Source organism: Salvelinus namaycush, unplaced genomic scaffold, assembly GCF_016432855.1.
Source record: "Salvelinus namaycush isolate Seneca unplaced genomic scaffold, SaNama_1.0 Scaffold58, whole genome shotgun sequence".
NCBI lineage: Eukaryota > Metazoa > Chordata > Actinopteri > Salmoniformes > Salmonidae > Salvelinus > Salvelinus namaycush.
The window spans coordinates 406684-433238 of record NW_024061286.1 but is presented as its reverse complement, the minus strand read 5'-3'; the positions used below and the strand labels follow the sequence as shown (position 1 = coordinate 433238).

General features: G+C 41.4%; 2 protein-coding genes across 6 annotated transcripts in view; one reads left to right on the top strand and one right to left on the bottom strand.

Annotated features, from left to right (window-relative positions):
• Window positions 1-12684, bottom strand: part of LOC120041916 (DISP complex protein LRCH3-like) — a 75717-nt gene extending 63033 nt beyond the window's left edge. For all 4 annotated transcript variants that reach the window (XM_038986795.1, XM_038986796.1, XM_038986797.1 and 1 more), the window contains exon 1: window positions 12375-12684. In XM_038986795.1, coding sequence (XP_038842723.1) covers window positions 12375-12618 — 244 coding nt within the window. In that variant the 5' untranslated portion in view covers window positions 12619-12684. The remainder of the gene's footprint in view (window positions 1-12374) is intronic.
• The window catches only part of LOC120041918 (ATP-binding cassette sub-family F member 3-like), a 40016-nt gene continuing 25624 nt past the window's right edge, over window positions 12164-26555 (top strand). The window contains exon 1 of one of the 2 annotated variants that reach the window (XM_038986800.1): window positions 12164-12574. Coding sequence is in view for 1 of the 2 variants with exons in the window: in XM_038986799.1 (XP_038842727.1) it covers window positions 21953-22040 (88 nt within the window). In the remaining variant the exon portion in view is untranslated. Of the gene's footprint in view, window positions 12575-21936; window positions 22041-26555 lie in introns of those variants that run through there. The other variant, XM_038986799.1, reaches the window with a different exon arrangement.

Sequence of the window (26555 nt, the reverse complement as noted above, 5' to 3'; positions counted from 1 at the left end):
TGGTGGACATTCCTGCAGTCAGCATGCCAATTGCACACTCCCTCAAAAACATGAGACATCTGTGGCATTGGGTTGTGACAAAACTGCACATTTTAGAGTGGATTTTGTTCCCAGCACCTGTGTAATGATCATGCTGTTTAATCAGCTTCTTGATAAGCCACACCTGCCAGGTGGATGGATTATATTGGCCAAGGAGAAATGCTCATTAACAGCGATGTAAACAAATTTTAGGACAAAAATGGAAAGAAATAAGCTTGTGGTACATATGGAACATTTCTGGGATCTTTTATTTCAACTCATGAAACATGGGACCAGCACTTTACATGTGTTTATATTTTTGTTCAGTGTATATGTACAGAGCTTGTCTGATGTTTTAAGCACACTGTTTGATTAAAGAATTAACACAAATGTCTCAAGAGGGAGCCAGAGATCAATCTAGCCTAACCAGAAGAAGAAAAACCTGTGCCCGAGCCTCCTCCCGCTACTGCTGGCCTTCACGCTCCAGAAGTTGCCGGGAATAGGCTACACCAAAGGTCTGCAACCTTTTCCATTTTGGAGAACCAATTTATTTTACCATTTCAAACGATCTGCATGCCAGTTATGATTTTCATATGTACATTTTCATGGAACAGTTTCATTTCATTTATAATAGTCTTTGTATGTCAAAATCATTGTCATGTGGTTAATATAATTGTATCTAAATAAAATTGACAAATCTAAAAAGTTACTTCTGTTGCCATTGCAACTACAGTTGAAGTCGGAAGTTTACATACACCTTAGCCAAATACATTTAGATTCAGTTTCACAATTCCTGACATTTAATCCTAGCAAAAATTCCCTGTCTTAGGTCAGTTAGGATCACCACTTTATTTTAAGAATGTGAAATGTCAGAATAATAGTAGAGAGAAGGATTTTTCAGCTTTTATTTCTTTCATCACATTCCCAGTGGGTCAAAAGTTTACGTATACTAAATTAGTATTTGGTAGCATTGCCTTGAAATTGTTTAACTTGGGTCAAATGTTACAGGTAGCCTTCCACAAGCTTCCCACAATAAGTTGGGTGAATTTTGTCCCATTCCTCCTGACAGAGCTGGTGCAACTGAGTCAGGTTTGTTGGTCTCCTTGCTCACACACGCTTCTTCAGTTCTGCCCACACATTTTCTATAGGATTGAGGTCAGGGCTTTGTGATGGCCACTCCAATACCTTGACTTCGTTGTCCTTAAGCAATTTTTCCACAATTTTGGAAGAACGCTTGGGGTCATTGTCCATTTGGAAGACCCATTTGCGACCAAGCTTTAACTTCCTGACTGATGTCTTGAGATGTTGCTTCAATATAGCCTAATCATTTCCCTGCCTCATGATGCTATCTATTTTGTGAAGTGCACCAATCCCTCATGCAGCAAAGCACCCCCACAACATGATGCTGCCACCCCCGTGCTTCACGGTTGGGATGGTGTTCGGCTTGCAAGCCTCCCCCTTTTCCTCCTAACATAACGATGGTCATTACGGCCAGACAGTTCTATTTTTGTTTCATCAGACCAGAGGACATTTCTCCAAAAAGTACGATCTTTGTCCCCATGTGCAGTTCCAAACCATAGTCTGGCTTTTTTATGGCGATTTTGGAGCAGTGGCTTCTTCCTTGCTGAGCGGCCTTTCAGGTTATGTCGATATAGGACTCATTTTACTGTGGATATAGATACGTTTGTACCGGTTTCCTCCAGCATCTTCACAAGGTCCTTTGCAGCTGTTCTGGGATTGATTTGCACTTTTTGCACCAAAGTACATTCATCTCTAGGAGACAGAACGAGTCTCCTTCCTGAGCGGTATGACGGCTACGTGGTCCCATGGTGTTTATACTTGCGTACTATTGTTTGTACAGATTAACATGGTACCTTCAGGCATTTGGAAATTGCTCCAAAGGATGAACCAGACTTGTGGAGGTTTACATTTTTTTCCCCCTGAGGTCTTGGCTGATTTATTTTGATTTTCCCATGATGTCAAGCAGAGGCACTGAGTTTGAAGGTAGGCCTTGAAATACATCCACAGGTACACCTCCAATTGACTCAAATTATGTCTATTAGCCTATCAAAAGCTTCTAAAGCCATGAAATCATTTCTAGAATTGTCCAAGCTGTTGAAAGGCACAGTCAACTTTGTGTATGTAAACTTCTTACCCACTGGAAATGTGATACAGTAAATTATAAGTGAAATAATCTGTCTGTAAACAATTGTTGGTAAAAGTACTTGTGTCACGCACAAAGTAGATGTCCTAACCGACTTGCCAAAACTATAGTTTGTTAACAAGAAATTTGTGGAGTGGTTGAAAAACAAGTTAATGACTCCAACCTAAGGGTATGTAAACTTCCGACTTCAACTGTATGAAAAAAATTGCCTACATAAAGCCAACAAATAAAAACATGGCAGCCTGCAGGAAGAAAATTTCCTGCTAAAAATAAATATCCTATGAATCTGTCTACTCATGGCATGTCTGCAACAAACTTGAAACATTGTATCAACTGTGTCCAGCTGAAGCTTGTGCTAGCAAATTTGCAACAGTTTATAAAATATTCTGGGCCCTCAGAGTTTCATGAGCTTGCGACAGTCACAGCTGTAGGCTATTTGTGCAAGAGATAACTTCATAAAATACCTTATTTACTTGTTTCCACTTTATCAGAGTACTACATTTTTCCCCTTCATGCCGAGTGGTTATCGAAAGGGAGAGCTGGAAATATATTTCAAATAGTTTGAGGAACTACTGTCATTCTCAATGGATGTAAAAACAGACTTTGTTTACTTGCTGTTTGAGGTGAAATATTTTTTTGAGAAGCACCACAGCTCATTAGTGGTGGTGACAGAAATACTAATCAGACATCCCCAAATGGGAACATTTATAGGCCTACATTTGCGTGCAGGACAGGTAGCCTAGGCCTACTTCGATATGCGTAATCAGGTGCACGTCCTGACTCAACATTGACAAGAGCGCTCCAAACAAAAGACAATGAATCAATTGACAAAACTCATAAATGTAATAAAATAACCAAAACCTGTAGCATATAGGTTTGTGAGCTCTGCAAACAATGCGTTAACTCCAACAATGAGAATGGTAAACGACTGTAATATTAATAATAATAACAACAAAAGAACAAAAATTACCATAGCCAAACAAACATTGCTGATTAGAAATTATGGGAATTAACAGTAAATGCAGGCTACTAATGGAAATATGTAGTGGTGGTTCCAGGGGTTCCCAAACATTTTATAGACCCGTACCCCTTCAAAACACTCAACCTCCAGCTGCGTACCCCCTCTAGCACCAGGGTGAGCGCAATGTCAAATGTTGTTTTTTGCCAGTATTGTAAGCCTGCCACACACACACCCTGTACGATAGATTTATTAAACATAAGAACAAGTGTGAGTTGTCGCCACAACTCAGCTCGTGGGAAGTGACAAAGAGCTATTATAGGACCAGGGCAGAAATAATATAATAATCAATAATTTTGCTCTTTATTTAACCATCTTACATATAGAACCTTATTTGTTCATCAAAAATGGTGAATAACTCAGCACAGGTTAATGAGAAGGGTGTGCTGGAAAGGTTGCACATAACTCTGCAATGTTGGGTTGTGCTTTTTTAGTTTTCATGCTAGTGAGGGCCAAGAATCCACTCACATAGGTACGTGGTTGCCAAGGGCATCAGTTTCATAACAGTGCGATTCGCCAAGGCAGGATACTCTGAGCGCAGCCCAATCCAGAAATCTGGCAGTGGCTTCTTATTAAAATCAATTTTCACAGAACCGCTTGTTGCAATATCGATGAGGCTCTCTTGTTCAGATATCCATAAGTGGACTGGAGGTAGGGCATGAAAGGGATAACAAATCCAGTTGTTTGTGTCATCCGTTTCATGAAGTAATTGCGCACCCAACTCACTCAGGTGCTTCCCTACATAACATCTGACATTGTCCGTAAGCTTGAGTTCATTTGCACACAAAAAAAAAATCATACAATGATGGAAAGACCTGTGTGTTGTCCTTGTTAATGCAGACAGAGAAGAGCTCCAACTTCTTAAATCATAGCCTCAATTTTGTCCCGAACATTGAATATAGTAGCGGAGAGTCCCTGTAATCCTAGATTGAGATCATTCAGGCGAGAGAAAAACATCACCCAGATAGGCCAGTCGTGTAAGAAACGTCATCATCATGCAAGCGGTCAGACAAGTGAAAATTACAGTCAGTAAAGAAAACTTTCAGCACGTCTCTCAATTCAAAAACAACTGTCAATACTTTGCCCCTTGATAACCAGTGCACTTCTGTATGTTGTAAAAGCGTTACATGGTCGCTGCCCATATCATTGCATAATGCAGAAAATACACCAGAGTTCAGCAGCCTTGCTTTAACAAAGTTAACCATTTTCACTGTAGTGTCCAAAATGTCTTTCAAGCGGTCAGGCATTCCCTTGGCAGTTTGAGCCTCTCGGTGGATGCTGCAGTGTACCCAAGTCACGTCGGGAGCAACTGCTTGCAAGCGCGTTAGTACATCAGTACAGATAGCAACACATCTCGACCACCAAAGTCCATTTGATGTCACAAAGCTGTCCAGTACTTAAAAAAGATCCTCTCATGTTGTCCTGTTTCCAGTGGTTTGCAGAAGAGAATGTCTTTCTTAATTGACCCCCCATGAACCTAACGGACATATACCAAGAGCTGTGCCAGGCCCCCCATGTCTGTTGACTCATCCAGCTGTAACGCATATAATTCACTGGCTTGTATGTGAAGCAGTAATTGTTTCAAAACATCTCCTGCCATGTCACTGATGAGTCGTTAAACAGTGTTGTTTGATGAAGGCATTGTCTGTATAGTTTTTTTGGCAGGAGCAGGAAAAACTAAGTCCTCCACAATAGTATGGGTCTTGCATGTCCTAGCCACTCGGTAGCTCACCGTACAAGACGCTTCTAGCCCCTTCGTATTAAATGGCATCTGTTGCTTTTATACACTACAGCTCAAAAGTTTGGGGTCACTTACAAATGTCGTTGTTTTTGAAAGAAAAGCACATTTTTGGTCCATTAAAATAACATAAAATATATCAGAAATACAGTGTAGACATTGTTAATGTTGTAAATGACTATCGTACCTGGAAACTGCTGATTTTTAATGGAATACCTACATCGGCGTCCAGAGGCCCATTATCAGAAACCATCACTCCTGTGTTCCAATGGCACGTTGTGATAGCTAATCCAATTTTTTCATTTTAAAAGGCTAATTGATCATTAGAAAACCCTTTTGCAATTATGTTAGCACAGCTGAAAAGTGTTGTCCTGATTGAAGAAGCAATAAAACTGGCCTTCTTTAGACAAGTTGAGTATTTGGAGCATCAGCATTTGTGGGTGCGATTTGTTTACAAGCTAAAAATGGCCAGAAACAAATAACTTTATTTTGAAACTCATCAGTCTATTCTTGTTCTGAGAAAGGAAGGCTATTCCATGTGAGGAATTGCCAAGAAACTGAAGATCTCGTACAACGCTGTGTACTACTCCCTTCACAGCGCAAACTGGCTCTAAACAGAATAGAAAGAGTGGGAGGCCCTGGTGCACAACTGAGCAAGAGAAAAAGTAAGTTAGTGTGTCTAGTTTGAGAAACAGACACCTCACAAGTCCTACTCTGGCAGCTTCATTAAATAGTACCCGCAAAAAACCAGTCTCAATGTCAACAGTGAAGAGGCGACTCGGGGATGCTGGCCTACTAGGCAGAGTTCTTCTGTCCAGTGTCTGTGTTCTTTTGCCCATCTTAATCTTTCTTTTTATTGGCCAGTCTGAGATATGGCTTTTTCTTTGCAACTCTGGCTAGAAGGCCAGCATCCCGGAGACGCCTCTTCACTGTTGACGTTGAGACTGGTGTTTTGCGGGTACTATTTGCATCCTCATGTTTCAGAGGACGCATGACTCAAACTTCGCCTTTCCTGAGCCCGTTGGGGAGTTGCAGCGATGAGACAAGATCGTAATTGGATGACAAAATTGGGGAGACGAAGGGGGTAAAAAAATAGTACAATTAAAAACTACCTAAAAAAATATTTTATTATAATAATTGGTTGGGATTTCGGTAAAAGCAATTGGTTTTCTACCCAAAGTTACAAAGAAAATGTGATCCATTTAAGAAACAAGAGACCAGCTAAATTCATAAAAAGGGTATGGTGGTAGAAGTAGGAACAGCAGCATCTATTGAGCAAAACTTGGCACGTTCACACTTACTTATGGTAAAGAATGGAAGTGACTTCAATGTCTAATTTCTCTGAACAGGGGAAAATAACCATAACCAGATTCACAGGGAATACATTACATTAGGTTGTCAGACAGAACTAATATTGTATACTGGTTGTTGGGGTGGGATGTGTGTAGAGGGCCTGTAGGTGGCTATTGATCGTTTTATTCGAATCCTCATGTCTAATTCATTATTAGGAAGAATTATGGTCAAAATCGTGTTATGCTACAAATCGGATGTTATGTCCATGATCTTTTTTGAAGACATGAATCCTATAAATTAAAAATTGCCAATTTGGATGCAATCAATTAGCTTCATTTCTCAGAGATCAAATTATATTTCAACAAAATAATGTTTCAGGAATGCTAATCTCATCGGTTTCTAACTCCAGAAAATGTTAAAACAATCTGAGATGGTGTGTGTCTAAATCCTCTTCCTTGTGCCTTTTGAGGTGGAATGACTCATACAGAAATGGATAGCCAAACTATAAACAGAAGATCTATGTCAAAACATTTACTATCAGTCTTAAGTAAATTCCCCATTCCCCCAGTGTTTTGTTTACCTATAAAGTGTTGCTGTGCGTGTGGGTTTTTGCTGTATGGGGCTCAACAGCTTGCAGCTGTGTGTGTGCTGCCAGGCCGGCCAAACAAGTTAGCTCTGTTGTTTGGCCCAGCATTGATGGGATTACTCAATCTCTTCATGTGACAAACAGGAGGAAGAAGTATCGTAACACAACACTGGCCCTGTCAGTCTTCCTCTCCCTGCCCTATCATCATCCTCCTCCTCCCAAGCATCACACTTCCACTAAGAGAGCCATCAGTTATTCTTCTATAGGTCCCTGCTCGGGAGAAAAGGCCCTTGCCTACCAAACATCTCTTTACTCTTCATCGTTTAACATGATTCCATCACTTTTCAGACCTCACATCAGTCTGTCTACTATTGCCCCTGATTCCATCTCCCCTCATCACCCCCTAGACGTTGTTACCGATTGCTAATTAAACCCAGGTCGTCTGCCAAAATACTATTTTAGTTAACCCGCTGAGCTATGGCCTAGGCATCAGAAAAAAAGGAGCAAACCACGAGCCTTCAGGTTTTATGAAAGGGAAGTTATTATGAACATGGTTGGCTGAACAACATACAGCACACCTCCACTGGTCACTCTTGACTTCTATGGCCATGCCACTAACTGGTACCCAGTAGAGCAGAAGAGAAACAATTTAACTTAGAGGTCACTTCCGCCCATCCAGACAACCGATATTGACCCAGATACATCCCAACACACACTCAGTGTGAGCCTGTGTGTGTGTTAGTTATTCACGGGTCACCCGCACCCGTCCGCAATTGCTAATAACCTATTAGCAACAGCCTGACTATAAGTAAAAATCTAAAGCCTGCACACAACCCTAACCGGCTAATACAGAGAATGCGCTGTAGGCTACAGTCAGCAATGGCAAAAAAAATTATAACAGGGGTGCCGGATTTTTGTTAGTCCACTTGTCTGTAATATATACTGAACAAAAATATGAAACACAACATGTAAAGTGCTGGTCCCATCTTTCATGAGTTGAAATAAAAGACCCCAGAAATGTTCCATATGCACAAAAAGCTTTATTTCTTTCAAATGTTGTGCACAAATGTGTTTACATCTCTGTTAGTGAGCATTTATTTATCCTTTGTCAAGACAATCCATCCACCTGACAGGTGTGGTATATCATGAAGCTCATTAAACAGCATGATCATTACACAGGTTCACCTTGTGCTGGGGGCAATAAAAGGCCACTGTAAAAAGTGTAGTTTGTCACAACACAATGCCACACGTCTCAAGTTGAGGGAGCGCGCAATTGGCATGCTGACTGCAGGAATGTCCACCAGAGCTGTTGCAATATAATTTAATGTTCATTTCTGTACCATATTTGGCAGTACATCCAAACGACCGGACCTCCACATCTGGCTTCTTTACCTGCGGGTTCGTCAAAAGGGGGAGGAGAAGAGTGGGGGTACACAGGAGTATCTGTTGGTCTGGCTCCCAAGTGGGTGGGCCTACAGTGCATTCTGAGAGTTTTCATACCCCTAAACCTTTTTCAAATCAAATTGTATTTGTCACATACACGTGTTTAGCAGATGTTATTGCGGATGTAGCGAAACACTTGAGTTATCATCTCTAACAGTGCAGTAATATCTAACAATTTCACAACACACACAAATCTAAAGTAAAGGAATGGAATTATGAATATATAAATATTTGGGCAAGCAATGTCAGAGCGGCATAGACTAAGATACAGTAGAACAGGATATAATACAATAAATACATATGAGATGAGTAATGAAAAATATGTAAACAATATTAAAGTGACAAGTGTTCCATGTATATTAGGCAGCAGCCTCTAATGTGCTAGTGATGGCTATTTAACAGTCTGATGGCCTTGAGATTGAAAAACAGCTTCTGTCTCTCAGGCCCAGCTTTGATGCACCTGTACTGACCTCACCTTCTAGATGATAGTGGGGTGAACAGGCAGTGGCTTGGTTAGTTGTTGACCTTTTCCACATTTTGTTAGCCTCATTCTAAAACGGATTAAAAGATATGTAAATAAGGTATTTTTGTCTTTTATTTGTAATACATTTGCAAAACATTTCTAAAAACATTTTAACTTTAACTATGGGGTATTGTGTGTAGATTGAGGATTATATATAAGTATTCAGACCCTTTGCTATGAGACTCAAAATTGAGCTACGGTGCATCCTGTTATCATTGATCATCCATGAGATGTTTCTACTTGATTGGAGTCCACCTGTGGTAATTTCAATTGACTGGACATGATTTGGATAGACACACACCTGTCTATTTAAGGTTCCACAGTTGAGAGTGCATGTCAGAGCAAAAACCAAGCCATGAGGTCGAAGGAATTGTCCGTAAAGCTTGGAGACCGGATTGTGTCGAGGCACAGATCTAGGGAAGGGTACCAAAAAATGTCTGCCGCATTGAAGGTCCCCAAGAACAGTGGCCTCCATCATTCTTAAATGGAAGAAGCTTGGAACCACCAAGACTCTTCCTAGAGCTGGCCACCTGGCCAAACTGAGCAACAGGGGGAGAAGGGCCTTGGTCAGGGAGGTGACCAAGAACCCGATGGTCACTCTGACCGAGCTCCAGAGTTCCTCTGTGGAGATGGGAGAACCATCCAGAAGGACAACCATCTCTGCAGCACCACACCAATCAGGCCTTTATGGTAGAGTGCCCAGACAGAAGCCTCTCCTCAGTAAAAGGCACATGATTGTTTTCTCTTTAGGCTATTCAACCCAGCCGCCACCCACCTGCCCTTCATCCACACAATATTTAAAGTGGAACTGACAGCATTTTAACTACTTTGCAGATATTAAACAGACTAAAATAATATCAGTCAAAAATATAAAAATCCCAGTTTATGCTCCAAAACCAACTTCACAAATTAGAACTGACTCAACATTCCATGACGTACACTAAGGCATTATTGTCAGAAAAGATGGATGCAGTTCAATACATGAATAATATAATTCACCAATACATTTCTGGGTAGTCCAAAAAATATTGCTAACAGGTTGTAAATCAAAGCTGGCCTGGTACATAGGCTAGTGTATCTATTTATGTAGCAAGCTAAAAACATGGAGCCTAATGCTCGCTAGATAGCTAGCTGCTAGGAGGATGTCATGTCATTGGAGGAGTGGGTGAGTGACTGACTTTTTCCCCTCATATCGTTTTTCAGTGGCTATACACAGCTAGAGATGCTGCAGGTGTCATTTGGTTAGCTAGCAAGAACTTGAACGACTGTTATCCAGTTAGCTAGCATATCTTGTGTTTTGCAAACTTACGAACGCATAACACCCGCTGAATATGACCGGTATCAATATAGTAGGCAAAAAAAGTAAGTCACGAATGCTCTAGATAACATGTAAACAGCCTAACCAAATCTCCTAGTGCGAGTAACATGGTCATTTGTGTCAGGAAAACGCTAGCAAGCAGGCCAAGTTTAGCCAGTTAGCTTGGGTGCTTGGTTGAGACAAACATGGATTGGCAGGCCAGCTGCAGAAGGACAGGTAGGATACAATTCCCCAAAATTCACCAGTGCAATTTTAATGGCCAACTAGCTGAAAAAGTTTGAGAGGGTTTATCTAATGGTCCTTCATTAGATTTTAGCACATCTTGCTCTGGCTAGCATTAGTTGTTGATATTGATGATGTGCATAACTCAGGGAGACATAGCCAGCCTTTTGTAAGCAACGTCAGCACAAGAACCGTAGGAAAAGCCAGCCTTTTCATGGTGGTTTGATCAATAGGACTGTACAGTTCCCAAATAGAAAAGGACTCTGGTGGTATTAGCAGAAATCCATTCAGGTTTATTTTGTGGCTTTTGGTGAATGCGTTCTAATGATCTAAAGCCGCACTATTGCAACTGCCTGTAAACACACAGTCCAGTTCAAAGTGAATGATGGCAGGCCCTACTGCCTGTATACACACAGTCCAGTTCAAAGTGAATGATGGCAGGCCCTACTGCCTGTAAACACACAGTCCAGTTCAAAGTGAATGATGGCAGGTCTGTGGAAAATGGCTTGTTTGCATGAAGGCCTACTGTAGCTCTGATTGGCTATGGCGCACCAGTCTGCGTAGACTCCGCTCCTGTACGAGATAAAACCAAATAAAAACATTTATCTACTGCAGTGTCTATAAATTGTCAAAACGCAAAGCTGCATTCCCACTCTATAATGCTATGTAGAATTTTCACAAATGCCTTAGTATATGTAATTCCCAAATATTCTAAGATTTTATAAAAATGTAAAAATGGCCATATCTTAGTGTTCGTTTGTCAGAATGTGTATGTTTTTTTAAAGGTGTCATTCTTCCCGGGGTGTATATGAACAGATTTTAATAAGATTTCATGTTGTTTAATGACCCTAAACCCGCCTGCCCTGCGGATATAACTGCAGGGGGAACTTCGGGTTATGAGTCAACCCCACGCTAGGAGTAATGTGAGGGTCCAGGGCAAAAAAAGTCATTAGAGGTAAATTCCTGCATTCAATATGCCTATAGGAGACTGAGAAGAAACGTGAAATTGGTGAAAAATTGGAAAACTATAGACGACAGAAGTACTGTTATGGCATGAGCCATCGAAACTATACGTGTGAGTTTAGTGGCCGTTTGTGACCGTCTGGAGTAGGGTTCAGGAAAGTGCCACATGGTGTCAAAGCCCAACCCCCCAGGCAGCCACAATCCCTCAACATCTGCACTGACTGTCCACCGCACATAAGCAGTGACGACGGTGCAGCGCACCATGCCTAAAAATGAGCATCGCATCACAAACAAAAATAATTTCCCGTACAGTATTCCCTCCCTCATTTTCAGAGCCACAAGTTAACCGCAAAAACAGGTAATGATGACAACACTGGTTCTTGATTCGAATCCTTACACATTCAATAAGCGTCCCGATCTGTCAGTTCTCGCGAAACGTATTATAACGTTGTGAGTGTCTGGGAATGTATTTGCAGCAGACACATGTAAAATGTTATAACTAGCTAGCTACATCCCTATGAAAATATGAACTGACGAAAGTTGGGCGTAGCTAGATAGCGTTAACTAGCCACGAGTCAAATAACTGACTAGCTTGAACGCAATGTTTGTTAACTATAACCTCATACGCTAGCTAACGCTACAAATAAACAGGAACGTTGTCACATAGCGCCATGTTAAATAAGTTAGCTAGTTGAGCGATAATTTTCTCACTTCCCAAAGCAAATAATTAGCTAACTGTAACTAAATTAGCTAGTTAGTTTGCTAGTAGCCAAAACAACGTCGTTCATCACAAAACATAATTATCGTTCAGTCACACCCGTGTCTACTGTCTCTGGAAACGTCTGGACGCTCGCTAGCTGGCTAATCTTAGTTCGCTTGCTAATGTTGGCCAGGCAGTGTACTGACGTTAGCTAGCAGGCTAACTTGGTACTCCAAGTCAAAACAAGTTTATTTTTCGAGCCCGTGGCTGGCTAGTTACCCACCCACCGTTAAGGTGTCTTTTCGGGTTTGTTCCATGCAATTGTATTATCAACATTTTAAAGACAATTTCCATCTATTCTGCCGCGCGAGCCTGGATCCCCACTCACCGGCCCGAGTTGTGTCTGTGAGGTCGTGGTTGGCGGCGCTCCTCGGGAACTCCTTCAGTTTCCTGCCGCTGAGGTTGAGGCAACCAGTTGCGGAGGCTTCGTCTAATGCCCTGTCCAGTGACCGATTCCAAGGTACAGGAACCGGTACCCCTACTCCATTCCCGGGAGCCCCTACAGTTCCAGAATTGCCGAACGCAAAAGTAAGTCCGGTGTTCTCCGCAGACAGCAACACCGAGGCCGCCATTACACAGCTTGCTAACTCCCACCGATTCTCCCTATTCTGGAGCCGCTAGATGGTAGTACGCATGCGCATAATGTGAGGGCAGACTGAAGAGTTGAGGAAGGGAGAGGCTAGTTTGGGAATTCGTCATGCGCATTGATGATAAAGAAGAAGGATCTCCCCACCCGAACCATACATACTTTCAAAGCAATGAGATATGAATGACGTCATCCATCTGCTTGTGTGACGTTCCTGACTGTTTTGGATTTTACTCTCAAAATCATGTTGTGTTACTTTGAACTTTGTCACAGTCATTAGGCATTTTAAAGCCTAAAAACGACATCTAGTGGTCCTCAATAGGGGGTATAGGAGCCCCAGGGAGTTGATTACAGGGGTCCCTGAAAAAGCAGATGAAACAGAAGAACCATAATATAAAACTAACTAACTGGTGGGCCTCAGAAAGTATACGTTTGAGAACCCCAACAATAGTACTTAGGTCATGGCCTATAATGATACTATAGCCCAAGAATGCAAGTGTGTCTGCCTGACCACTAAATGAAAACAGCTTGATTGGTTTAAACTTTTTTAATCCAAAAGGTAACAAGATCAAATCACATTCAAGAATAATACAAACAAATTGGGCCAATTGAAATATTGCGTGTATTACATATCAGTTAACTAGTATAGCTCCAGCCTTGTGCCAATCAGGGTCATTTTGTAAATGCCGGATCTCCATGGCAAGACGCATACTTCACCAACGTTTTCACCAGTGCCGTCTGAGATATTGCATGTGACTAACATACTAACGGACCAGGACAGATCCACAGTCCCCTCCCCAATTTCATCACGGGGGAAAATAATCTGTCTAAAACATCAAATTCAAATGCTTACCATAGCTTGATGTCAGTCCATTGAGAGGACAGAAATGTTATGTTATTCAAATTATATTACATAGAATCATCTGCTAAAGCAGATGTGATCAACTGAACATTTGAGTGATAGTGGACTGTCAGTGCCGAGAAGAAGCCAGTGATACAAAAACATCCTCCACTGGACTGTCCACTATCCTACCACAATTAATTGTATTGCAACAATACTGAATTTATTCAATAGGTATCAGTCAGTGTTCAAACAAATGATGAGAATAACCAAAATAAGACAAAGTTCACTAAGTTAATAAAAAAAGAAGGCAAGAGTAAACATGTCCCACATGAATGATGCAGCGCCCTCCTTGGGCCAATCAGTGTAATTTTGTAAACAATGTTATGACAAGACTCATCATTCACCCAAGTTTAATCAATATCAGGCCAGTGGTGGCTGAGATAGTGTAGGTTAGCTAGACTCATCCCTGAGCACGTTCGCCAAATTTCAACACTCCGAGTCAAACAGATCAAGAGATATAGACATGTGCCGGTTATAACCCCCACCGTGTGGGGTTCAATATGAATGTTCAAATCAAATTGTATTAGTCACATGTGCCAAATACAACAGGTGTAGACCTTACTGTGAACACGCCCCTAACCAACAATGCAGTTTAAAAAAAAATACAGATAAGAATAAGAAATATAAAAGTAACAAGTAATTAAAGAGCAGCAGTAAAATAACAATAGTGAAATTATATACAGGGGTGTACCAGTACAGTGTCAATGTGCGGGGGGCACCGGTTAGTTGAGGTAATATGTACATGTCGGTAGAGTTATTAAAGTGACTATGCATAGATAACAACAGACAGTATCAGCGGTGTAAAAGAGGGGGGAGGGGGGGTGGCAATGCAAATAGTCTGGGTAGCCATTTCATTAGGTGTTCAGGAGTCTTATGGCTTGGGGGTAGAAGCTGTTTAGAAGCCTCTTGGACCTAGATTTGGCGCTCCGGTACTGCTTGCCGTGCTGTAGCAGAGAGATCAGTCTATGACTAGGGTGGCTGGAGTCTTTGACCATTTTAGGGCCTTCCTCTGACACCACCTGGTATAGAGGTCCTGGATGGCAGGAAGCTTGGCCCTAGTGATGTACTGGGCCGTTCGCACTACCCTCTGTAGTGCCTTGCGGTCGGAGGCCGAGCAGTTGCCATACCAGGCAGTGATGAAACCAGTCAGGATGCCCTCGATGGTGCAGCTGTAGAACGTTTTGAGGATCTGAGGACCCATGCCAAATCTTTTCAGTCTCCTGATGGGGAATAGGTTGTCGTACACTCTTCACGACTGTCTTGGTGTGCTTGGACCATGTTAGTTTGTTGGTGATGTGGACACCAAGGAACTTGAAGCTCTCAACCTGATCCACTGCAGCCCCGTCGATGAGAATGAGGTCGTGCTCGGTCCTCTTTTTCATGTAGTCCACAATCGTCTCCTTTGTCTTGATCACGTTTTCGGGAGAGGTTGTTGTCCTGGCACCACACTGCCAGGTCTCTGACCTCCTCCCTATAGGCTGTCTCATTGTTGCCAGTGGTCAGGCCTACCACTGTTGTGTCATCTGCAAACTTAATGATGGTGTTGGAGTCGTGCCTGGCCGTGCAGTCATGAGTGAACAGGGAGTACAGGAGGGGACTGAGCACGCACCCGAGGCGCCCCTGTGTTGACGATCAGCGTGGCGGATGTGTTGTTACCTACCCTTACCACTTGGGGACGGCCCGTCAGGAAGTCCAGGATCCAGTTGCAGAGGGAGGTGCTTAGTCAGTATATCGTTCGCATTGGCCTCGTCTGACTCGTTAAAGGAAAAAAAGGATTCTGCCAGTCCGTGGTGAGTAATCACAGTTCTGATGTCCAGAAGTTATTTTTGGTCATAAGAGACGGTAGCCGCAACATTATGTACAAAATAAGTACAAAAATAAGTCACAAACAACGCAAATAAACAAACAAAAAAACACAATCGGTTGGGGTCAAGTAAAACATCTGCCTTCTTCTCCAGCGCCCTCTTACCATTCTTGGGTATGTTGAGTCTTGAGAGTGTTTGTAACGTGTACCAAATTTTGTTATGTATCTATGTGGCAGACCATGCCCATATGAATTTGTACTGGTCAGTTGTTTTAGGTACAAGTCTGGAAATTATTGTGTTCAGAGATCTTTGTCCATAGATGCAACATACAGTCCTCTGTGGAGCACTTTGAGATATCAGCTGATGTAAGAAGGGCTATATAAATACATTTGATTTGATACAGTGCCTTCAGAAAGTATTAATTCATACGTCTTGACTTATTCCACATTTCTGTGTGTTACAGCCTGAATTCAAAATTGATTAAATAGATGTTTTTCCTCACCCAACAACATACAATACCCCATAATAAAAAAGTGAAAACATGTTTAGACATTTTTCGAAATGTATTGAAAAAGAAATACAGAAATATCTAATTTACATAAGTATTCACACCCCTGAGTCAATACTTTGTAAAAGCACCTTTAGTTGCGATTACAGCTGTGAGTTTCCACACCTGGATTGTGCAATATTTGCCCATTATTCTTCTTAAATTCTTCAAGTTCTGTCAAATGTGCTGTTGATAATTGCTGGACAACCATTTTCCAGAGTTGCCATAGATTTTCCAGTAAAAATTCTGTCAAAATTGTAACTCTGTCACTCAGGATCATTCTTCTTGGTAAGCAACTCCAGTGGATTATTTATTAGATTAGGCCTTGTGTTTTAGGTTATTGTCCTGCTGAAAGGTGAATTCCTCCCAGTGTCTGGTGGAACGCAGACAAAGATTTTCCGCTAGGATTTTGCCTGTGCTTAGCTCCATTCCGTTTCATTTTTATCCTGATAAACTCCCCAGTCCTTAATGATTACAAGCATACCCATAACATGATGCAGCCACCACTATGCTTGAACATATGGAGAGTGGTACAAAGTCATGTGTTGTATTGAATTTGCTCCAAACATAACACGTTGTATTCGGGGGGGAAAAAGTGAATTGCTTTGCCACATTTTTTGCAGTATTACTTTAGTGCCTTGTTGCAAATATGATGCAGGTTTTGGAATATTTTTATTCTGTACGAGCTTCCTTTTCACTGTCCAATTAGGTTAGTATTGTGGAGTAACAAACAATGTTGTTGATCCATCCTCAGTTTTCTCCTATCACAGCCTGTTTTAAAGTCACCAGTGACCTCATGGTGAAATCCCTGAGCGGTTTCCTTCCTCTCCGTCAACTGAGTTAGGAAGGACGCCTGTATGTTTGTAGTGACTGGGTTTATTGGGAAACGGAAGGGAATGGGTATACCTAGTCAGTTGCACAACTGAATGCATTCAACCGAAATGCGTCTTCTGCCGAAACATCCACGTTATTGGCACCCGTGGAGCAGTTGTTGTTGGGGCTTAACTGCCTTGCTCAAGAGCAGAACACCAGATTTTTCCACCTTGCCGGGTAGGGAATTCAAACCAGCGACCTTTTCGTTACTGACCCAATGCTTTTAACGGCTAGGCTACACCATCCACAGTGTAATTAACAACTTCACCATGTTCAAAAGGATATCAATGTCTGCTTGTTTTATTTTTACCCATCTACCAATATGTGCCCTTCTTTGCAAGGCATTGGAAAACCTCCCTGGTCTTGGTGGTTGAATCTGTGTTTGAAATTCACTGCTCAACTGAGGGACCTTACATATGTGTGGGGTACAGAGAAGAGGTTGTCATTCAAAAATCATGTTAAACACTTATTGAACACAGTGAGTCCATATTATGTTACTTGTTAAGCAAATGTCTACTCCTGAATGTATTTAAGCTTGCCATAAAAAACAGGTTGAATATTACTGACTCAAAACATTTCAGCTTTTCATTTTTTATTAATTTGTAAACATTTTGAATAACATAATTCCACTTTGACATTATAGGGTACGCCAGTGACAAAAAAAGTTAATCAATTTTAAAATCAGCCTGTAAAACAACAAAACTTCAAGGGGTGTGAATACTTTCTGAAGGCACTGTATTTAGTTTCGTGCAGATCAGTCATTCGGTGCCAGAAGAGTAGCGTCACAGATAGAATAGTTTTCTTTGGTAGTGTTTGAAGTGTTTTCACAAAATTCAAAATGGCAGAAAATCCATCATGGATTGGATGGACCTGGCCTGAGGTAAATGTGTTCTTTGTGAGGAGAGGGATGTATGTACTGAATTTCATGACTTTAGGTCAAACGGAGTTAGGGCCTTGACCTGTCAAATTTAGCATTTTCTCTTGTTATAGAGACACCATCTGGCCAATCAGTGTAATTTTGTGAATGCCTGATCTCTATAGACATGGATCTCTATTTACAGGTTGGTTGTTTAGGAACAAAACCGATGCATCCTCAGTTTAAAGTGGCAGTGACAAAAAGAGCAACGGATAATTTATCTGTTTACACAATAGAGTTGATGGCCATACTCTTGGCTGCAGAGTGGGTGGAGAAGGTGAGGCCAGACAGGGTCTGACTCCTTTGTACCACTGAAGAGTTTAAATGAATGTGTGTCTTGGAGCAGACATGATGTATTGTAGGAGGTTTTGCAGTGCTTACAGTATATAGGGTGAGACAGATGGTACCAGCTCATGTGGGAGTTGAGGGGAATGGGGAGGTGGATGTTGTCACGCCCTGGCCTTAGTATTCTTTGTTTCCTTTATTATTTTAGTTAGGTCAGCGTGTGACATGGGGAAGGTATGTTCTTTTGTATTGTCTAGGGTGGTTGTATGGTTTAGGGGGTTAAGTAGAGTAGATGGGTTTGTGTTTAGTGTAGGTGTCTAGCTGTGTCTATGGTTGCCTGAATGGTTCTCAATCAGAGACAGATGTCATTAATTGTCTCTGATTGGGAGCCATATTTAAGACAGCCATAGGCACTAGGTTAATGTGGGTAATTGTCTATGTTGTACGTCTATAGCTTCACGATCGTTTGTTGTTTTGTTTCAGTTTGTTAAAGTGTTCGTTGCGTGTTTTTTCCCTTTCTCTAAAATAAAAGAGAATGTATTTTGCACACGCTGCGCCTTGGTCCACTCTCTCTCAGCAAGACGATCGTGACAGATGTTATCGCCAAGCAGGCTCTTAAACATCCTAATGTTGAAATGGAATGGTCAATCAGTATAGCAGACGCCAAGGGTTTGATAAAAACAGGGGGTTAAAAACAAATGTCAAGAGTTGTTGTGGAAAAGGGAGGGAAAGGGAAGAGAGCTGTATAAGATTCAGGAAAAGGTGGGAGCAGGGAGGTCATCAGGCCGAGAGAGAAGGGAGGAAAGTGTAATGAGAAGGGAGGAAAGTGTCATCACAAGGCTGAGACGGACACACAAGGCTCAATAATACATTGAAAATGGTCAGGAAACATCAGACTGGGAGGTGTGTCCATTGTCAGGAGGAGATTGAGACGTTCTATTTCCGTGCCAGAAATATGGGAGGGAAAGGGAGTGATTGTTATTAGATTTGAGGAGTAATGGGGCTGAAGAGCCAAGATTAAGTGAACTGCTGGGGAAATCTTCAGGGGAAGTATTTAATTATGTATTTTGTTTCCTTAGGGAGACGAGAATATTGGGTAGGATTTAGACCTTCCGTCCATGGTTCACACTCCAGTCCAGTTGGTGACGGTAATGCACCTTAAAGTTGGTTGCCAACCGCCATAAAAAATCCACAGAAGAATAAGAATAAGAACAAAACTGACTCCTAAGCAACTATGGGCAAAACAGGCGGGGTTGACAACATGTAAACTATATTTAGTCTCCAGTGTTTATTGAAAACATAAATACATTTACACAATGAGCACTTGTCTCTCAGATACATCGTTACAGTTGTTGATCAGCAAGCTAGCGAATTTGCGAAATATTAGTATTGACATGATATCATTCAAAACACCTCAAAACAAGACATGGTATCAATAACAAGATGAAACTGGCTGAAACAAGTCACTACGATTCCCCACATGTCAGTCTCTTGTCATTTAAATGATGTTTCTAGAGACAATATCTCTCTCATCGTCACTCAATGCATAGGTTTACTTCCACTGTATTCACATCCTACCAAACACCTTTGTCTGTACATTATGCCTTGAATCTATTCTACCGTGCCCAGAAACCTCCTCCTTTTACTCTCTGTTCCGAATGTACTAGACGACCAGTTCTTATTTATTTATGTTTATTTTATTTCACCTTTATTTAACCAGGTAGGCAAGTTGAGAACAAGTTCTCATTTACAATTGCGACCTGGCCAAGATAAAGCAAAGCAGTTCAACACATACAACAACATAGTTACACATGGAGTAAAACAAACATACAGTCAATAATACAGTAGAAAAATAAGTCTATATACAATGTGAGCAAATGAGGTGAGAAGGGAGGTAAAGGCAAAAAAGGCCATGGTGGCGAGGTAAAAACAATATAGCAAGTAAAATGGTAGATTTGCAGTGGAAGAATGTGCAAAGTAGAGATAGAAATAATGGGGTGCATAGGAGCAAGGGGGAGGGGGAGAGGTAGTTGTCTTCCTAAGCCAGGTTTCAGACACGACTAGGACATCCAGGTTGGTAGAGTGTGCTAAAGCAGTGAATAAAACAAACTTAATGAGTAGGCTTCTAATGTTAACATGCATGAAACCAAGGCTTTTATGGTTACAGAAGTCAACAAATGAGAGCGCCTGGGGAATTGGAGTGGAGCTAGGCACTGCAGGGCCTGGATTAACCTCTACATCACCAGAGGAACAGAGGAGTAGGATAAGGGTACGGCTATAACTACTTCTCAGACAGAGTTCAGTGTGTCAAATCGGAGGGCATGTTGTCCGGACCTCTGGCAGTCTCTATGTGGGTGCCACAGGGTTCAAATCTTGGACCGACTCTTTTCTCTGTATATATCAATGATGTCGCTCTTGCAGCTGGTGATTCTCTGATCCACCTCTACGCAGACAACACCATTCTGTATACTTCTGGCCCTTCTTTGGACACTGTGTTAACTATCCTCCAGACGAGCTTCAATGCCATACAACTCTCCTTCCGTGGTCTCCAATTGCTCTTAAATACAAGTAAAACTAAATGCATGCTCTTCAATCGATCGCTGCCTGCACCTACCCGCCCGTCCAACATCACTACTCTGGATGGTTCTGACTTAGAATATGTGGACAACTACAAATACCTAGGTGTCTGGTTAGACTGTAAACTCTCCTTCCAGACTCACATCAAACATCTCCAATCCAAAGTTAAATCTAGAATTGGCTTCCTATTTCGCAACGAAGCATCCTTCACTCATGCTGCCAAACATACCCTTGTAAAACTGACCATCCTACCGATCCTCGACTTCGGCGATGTCATTTACAAAATAGCCTCCAATACCCTACTCAATAAATTGGATGCAGTCTATCACAGTGCCATCCGTTTTGTCACCAAAGCCCCATATACTACCCACCACTGCGACCTGTACGCTCTCGTTGGCTGGGCCTAGTTTCATATTCGGCGCCAAACAAACTGGCTCCAGGTCATCTATAAGTCTTTGCTAGGTAAAGCCCCGCCTTATCTCAGCTCACTGGTCACCATGGCAGCACCCACCCATAGCACGCGCTCCAGCAGGTATATTTCCCTGGTCACCCCCAAAGCCAATTCCCCCTTTGGCCACCTTTCCTTCCAGTTCTCTGCTGCCAATGACTGGAATGAACTGCAAAAATCACTGAAGCTGGAGACTCATATCTCCCTCACTAACTTTAAGCACCATCTGTCATAGCAGCTCTGTCCCAACAGCAGGGCTTTCTTTTCAGCACCATGGAGTGATTCCTTATCACCGCTACACCGGTCTATCAGCAGAGCCTTGTCTGGCAGGGAAACAGTTCATTCAGCCGCATTTACTGCCTTAAAAAAAAAAACATAGCTGATATAGCTGACTAGCTTAAATAAATGTGATTTCTACTGACAATTGAGATGTACAAACTATGGCATAAGGGAAAGATGAGCAGACAAGAGGCAATCCGTAATTTCGATTCAGAAGTCAGAAACATATATTAAATAAAGAGTTATATAAGCAGACAATGAAAGCTCTTACAATATTTGATGATGACATTTCTCTAAAACAGGCTATAGGCAACACCAAGTCAGAACAGTAGGCTAAGTTATGAGGGGGAAAGGGACCAAATGATTAAGGTGAGGCACATGGGCTACTTAACAGCTTACTGCACAACATACACTTAGTATTACTTTCTTAGCTACAGTATACATATCTCCCTGGCATATTACATAATTTAAAATAAATAATGATCCCACAGTCCCTTCCCTGATTTAATCGTGGGATGCAATAACAACCCAAAACAACAACTCTTATTTGGGGGAATGTAATGTGAATGCATAAGAGAGGTAAAAATGGGAGCAAAATATCGCATAGAAAATACTACAATACCCATAATGCATAGTTTGAGGACATACCTTGTCGCATGTTGTGGGCACATGCGCTGTTCTTGTGGATGAGCCGGTGTATCATGGCGACATACGTGGATATTCTGAAGAGCGAGTTTCCCGAAATTGACACCGAAGTGTTCGAATATATCACGGGTAAGAGACTGTAAATGAATGGAGAGGGTGTGTGGATCTCGTACACTTTAAAATGCCACCGGCTAGATGAGTGGCGGACGGCTTCTTCTCCACGTGAAGTAACGTTAGCTAGCATAGCCGTCCCACAGCGTTGACGCTCAGTCAAGCCAAGTTAGGGAGACTAGCTAACGTTAGCTTGTAGCTAACAAGTAACATGCCATTAGTTATCTTATAATCGGTCCGGTTGAACAACTAACTGGGTGAGCTAGACTAGCTAATTTATTGCCTTGAATTACTAGCGAACTAGCTGCTTCTGTGTAGATTTACCGGCATGTAATAGTACATGGGAATTCGTTATATAGCGCTTTAAGGACCAAAAGTCACAAAACAGCCTAAACATGAACAAAGAGAGGGGTGGGCTCAAGGAAGGGAAAGCGTAATCTTATCTATGTATGGGAAGGTTGGGTTTTGGATATGAATCCGGCTTACATAGAGTTTTCACCACTTCCGAATTCGTCAGACGAAGTTCCTCCCGTATTCATTTTGGGGGCACGCGGTGCTGGGGGTTGTGGGAAGGTGTGCGGCGAGAACCCTACAAGCCAAGCGTTATAAAAAGTTACGCCTCAATCACACCGACAGGTAATGTATTTTGGTACACAGTAAATGCATTCATTTCCAATGGAACGCTGCGTTTGCCTTGCAGCGTTGCAGAGCGTTCATAGAAACTGCTTGACATAAAAGGTAGCAGAAGGTGAATGTTGAACTTTTATTGTACACACATCTAGATGATGCTGCGTGACCATTTTGCGCTATCAATTCAATGGTTTTATTGGCATGGGAAACATATGTTCACATTGCAAAAGCAAGTGAAGTAGATAATAAACAAAAGTTAAATAAACAAAATCACTGTCGGTGTGATGAAGGCCTTAAGCGCTGCTCTACTTTATGCAAATTGCACGCTGCCACCGCTGCCGTTAACCAATCAGCTGAGGAGCAAATGTTTGCTTGAAAATCTTCAGTTCATGAAACCGTTCCGCCTGTCATTTGTTCTGGGCAAGCAAAACTAAAAAAGATGGAGGACGGTCAATCATCGCAGTGTCTGGTTTTTCAATTCTATGTTATGTCACTTTGTTAGATAGAATACAGAGACAAAATCAGAAGGTAAGTGGCATGGAGGAGGATTGTGAGTGAAGAGAGATTTGCACAACAATTTGTGCTGAGTGTTTACCCTTAAATTCAGGTTATTTTTAGTTTTTTAAATAACTAATTGACCAATGTTGGTTCAATTATTTGAATTCCATTTCTTAAATGTTTTTCTGTGATTTCAATGTGCAAATTGCACAGTTTCTCTTGAGAAATCAGATCCAGCCAAACTGCACTGTAGTAGGGAGTTGAAGTTTCCAACAGGCCAATATTCTATATAGTTTAAGTGCATAATTTCCTACAATGACCATAATCCATTGCGCATCTACTTGTCTGGTCAGTGTTTCTTTTAGGCCTGCTATGGAAGAGACAAAATAATGCGTGATTGTGAGGGGATGTAGAGAGCAGCTGTTACTTCACAAGGTATCTCTACCTGAAAATACCTGCTCAAAGTGATTGATAGTTGGTATTCAGCGGTCATAAAAGGTTGCTTTATTTACTTAACCAGGTAGGCTAGAACTATTAAAATAGTTTTTTCCCAGACAACATAGGTAGTAGCTCTGAGATGGGATGATGACTTGGAATTAAGTAATAGTCATCAAATAAAACTAATATAATATACACAACTGAAATATTTTATTGAAGTCATGTGCATGTGAATAAATGATGGTTGATAAGCAGTAATGGGCAGTCACTACCATAATGTGACGTTTGTATTAGTTGTTTTATTCTGTGTTACAGCATTCAACCTAAATAAATAAATAACCGAACCGAAACCAAACTGACCTCAAAGCACTAATCGCTGAGCAATAACAACAATGTTTGCTTGTGCTGCTAGCTAGCTTGAACATTGATCGACCTAAACCTCAAAATTGTGATCAAAGCCACCATTTATGAATGTATTGACAATTAAATTTGCCCACCAAAGAATAGAAATCACAAGTAAACCGCACATTTGTAAATGATACACAAAGCATTAATTTTCCATGTATAATGCTACCTGGTGGATTAGGGTATCTTAACATTATGATTCTCATATACTGAACAAAAATATGAACGCAACATGTAAAGTCCCATGTTTAATGAGCTGAAATAAAAGATCCCAGGAACCTTCCATATGCACAAAAAGCTTATTTCTCTAAAATGTGGTGCACAAATTTGTTTACGTCCCTGTAAATGAGCATTTCTCCTTTGCCAAGATAATCCATCCATTTGACAGGTGTGTCAAATCAAGAAGCTGATTAAACAGCATGATCATTACACAGGTGCACCTTGTGCTCGGGACAATTTTATTTATATTTTATTTAACCAGGTAGGCCAGTTGAGAACAAGTTCTCATTTACAACTGCGACCTGGCTAAGATAAAGCAAAGCAGTGCGACACAAACACAGTTACGCCTGGGATAAACAAACGTACAGTCAATAATACAATAGAAAAATCTATATACACTGTGCGTAAATGTAGTAAGATTAGGGAGGTAAGGCAATGAATAGGCCATAGTGGTGAAATATTTACAATTGAGCAATTAAACACTGGAGTGATAGATGTGCAGAAGATGAATGTGCAAGTAGAGATACCGGGGTGCAAAGGAGCAAAAAAATAAATATCAATATGGTGATGAGGTAGTTGGATGGGCTATTTACAGATGGGTGCAGGTGCAGTGATCTGTGAGCTGCTCTGACAGCTGATACTTAAAGTTGGTGAGGGAGATATGGGTCTCCGGCTAAAGTGATTTTTCTGCAATTCGTTCCAGTCATTGGCAGCAGAGAATTTTCCAAGCTGTTTAAAGGCATGAATACTTACGAGCCTGCTGCTGCCTACCACTGCTCAGTCAAATATAAAATCATAGACTGAATTATAATAACAAACACAGAAATACGACACTTAAGTCATTAATATGGTCAAATCCAGAAACTATAATTTCAAAAACAAAACGTTTATTCTTTCAGTGAAATACGGAACCGTTCCGTATTTTATTGAACGGGTGGTATCCCTAAGTCTAAATATTGCTGTTACATTGCACAACCTTCAATGTTATGTCATAATTGTGTACAATTCTGGCAAATTGATTACAGTCTTTGTTAGGAAGAAATGGTCTTCACACAGTTCGCAACGAGCCAGGCAGCCCAAACTGCTGCATATACCCTGATTCTGCTTGCACAGAACGCAAGAGAAGTGACACAATTTTCCCTAGTTAAAAGAAATTCATGTTAGCGGGCAATATTAACTAAATATGTAGGTTTAAAACTATATACTTGCGTGTTGATTTTAAGAAAGGCATTGATGTTTATGTTTAGGTACACATTGGTGCGATGACAGGGCTTTTTTCGCGAATGCGCTTGTTAAATCATCACCCGTTTGGCGAAGTAGGCTGTGATTCGATGATAAATTAACAGGCACCGCATTGATTATATGCAACGCAGGACAGGCTAGATAACTACACATGGTTGATGATATTACTAGTTTAACTAGTGATTATGTTAAGATTGATTGTTTTTTATAAGATAAGTTTAATGCTAGCTAGCAACTTACCTTGGCTCCTTGCTGCACTCGCGTAACAGGTAGTCTGCCTGCCACGCAGTCTCCTCGCGGAGTGCAATGTAATTGGCCATAATCGGCGTCCAAAAATGTGGATTACCGATTGTTATGAAAACTTGAAATTGGCCCTAATTAATCGGCCATTCCGATTAATCAGTCGACCTCTAGTTTGGACCATTCTAGTTTGTTGGTGATGTGGACACCAAGGAACTTGAAGCTCTCAACCTGCTCCACTACAGCCCCGTCGATGAGAACGGGGGAGTGCTCAGTCCTCCTTTTCCTGTAGTCCACAATCATCTAATTAGTCTTGGTTACGTTGAGGGAGAGGTTGTTATTTTGGCACCATTCAGTTAATTCTAAGTTCAATAATCTGTCTGTAAACAATTGTTGGTAAAAGTACTTGTGTCATGAACAAAGTAGATGTCCTAACCGACTTGCCAAAACTATAGTTTGTTAACAAGAAATTTGTGGAGTGGTTGAAAAACGAGTTTTAATGACTCCAACCTAAGTGTATGTAAACTTCCGACTTCAACTGTAGTTGGTGAACCAGGCGAGCCACTCTAAAATGTACAGTTTGTTACACAATGCCACAGATGCCTCAAGTTTTGAGGGAGCGTGCAGTTGGCGTGCATGCAATTGGCATGCTGACTGCAGGAATGTCCACCAGAGCTGTTGCCAGAGAATTTAATGTTAATTTCTCTACCTTTTGATGAAGCTGAAGAGTATGTCTTTAGAAAAGTGCTTTTGTTGGGATAAACTCGTTATGATTGGGTGGGCCCTATGCTCTCCCAGGCCCACCCATGGCTGTGCCCCTGCCCAGTCATGTGATATCCATATATTAGGGCCTAATGAATT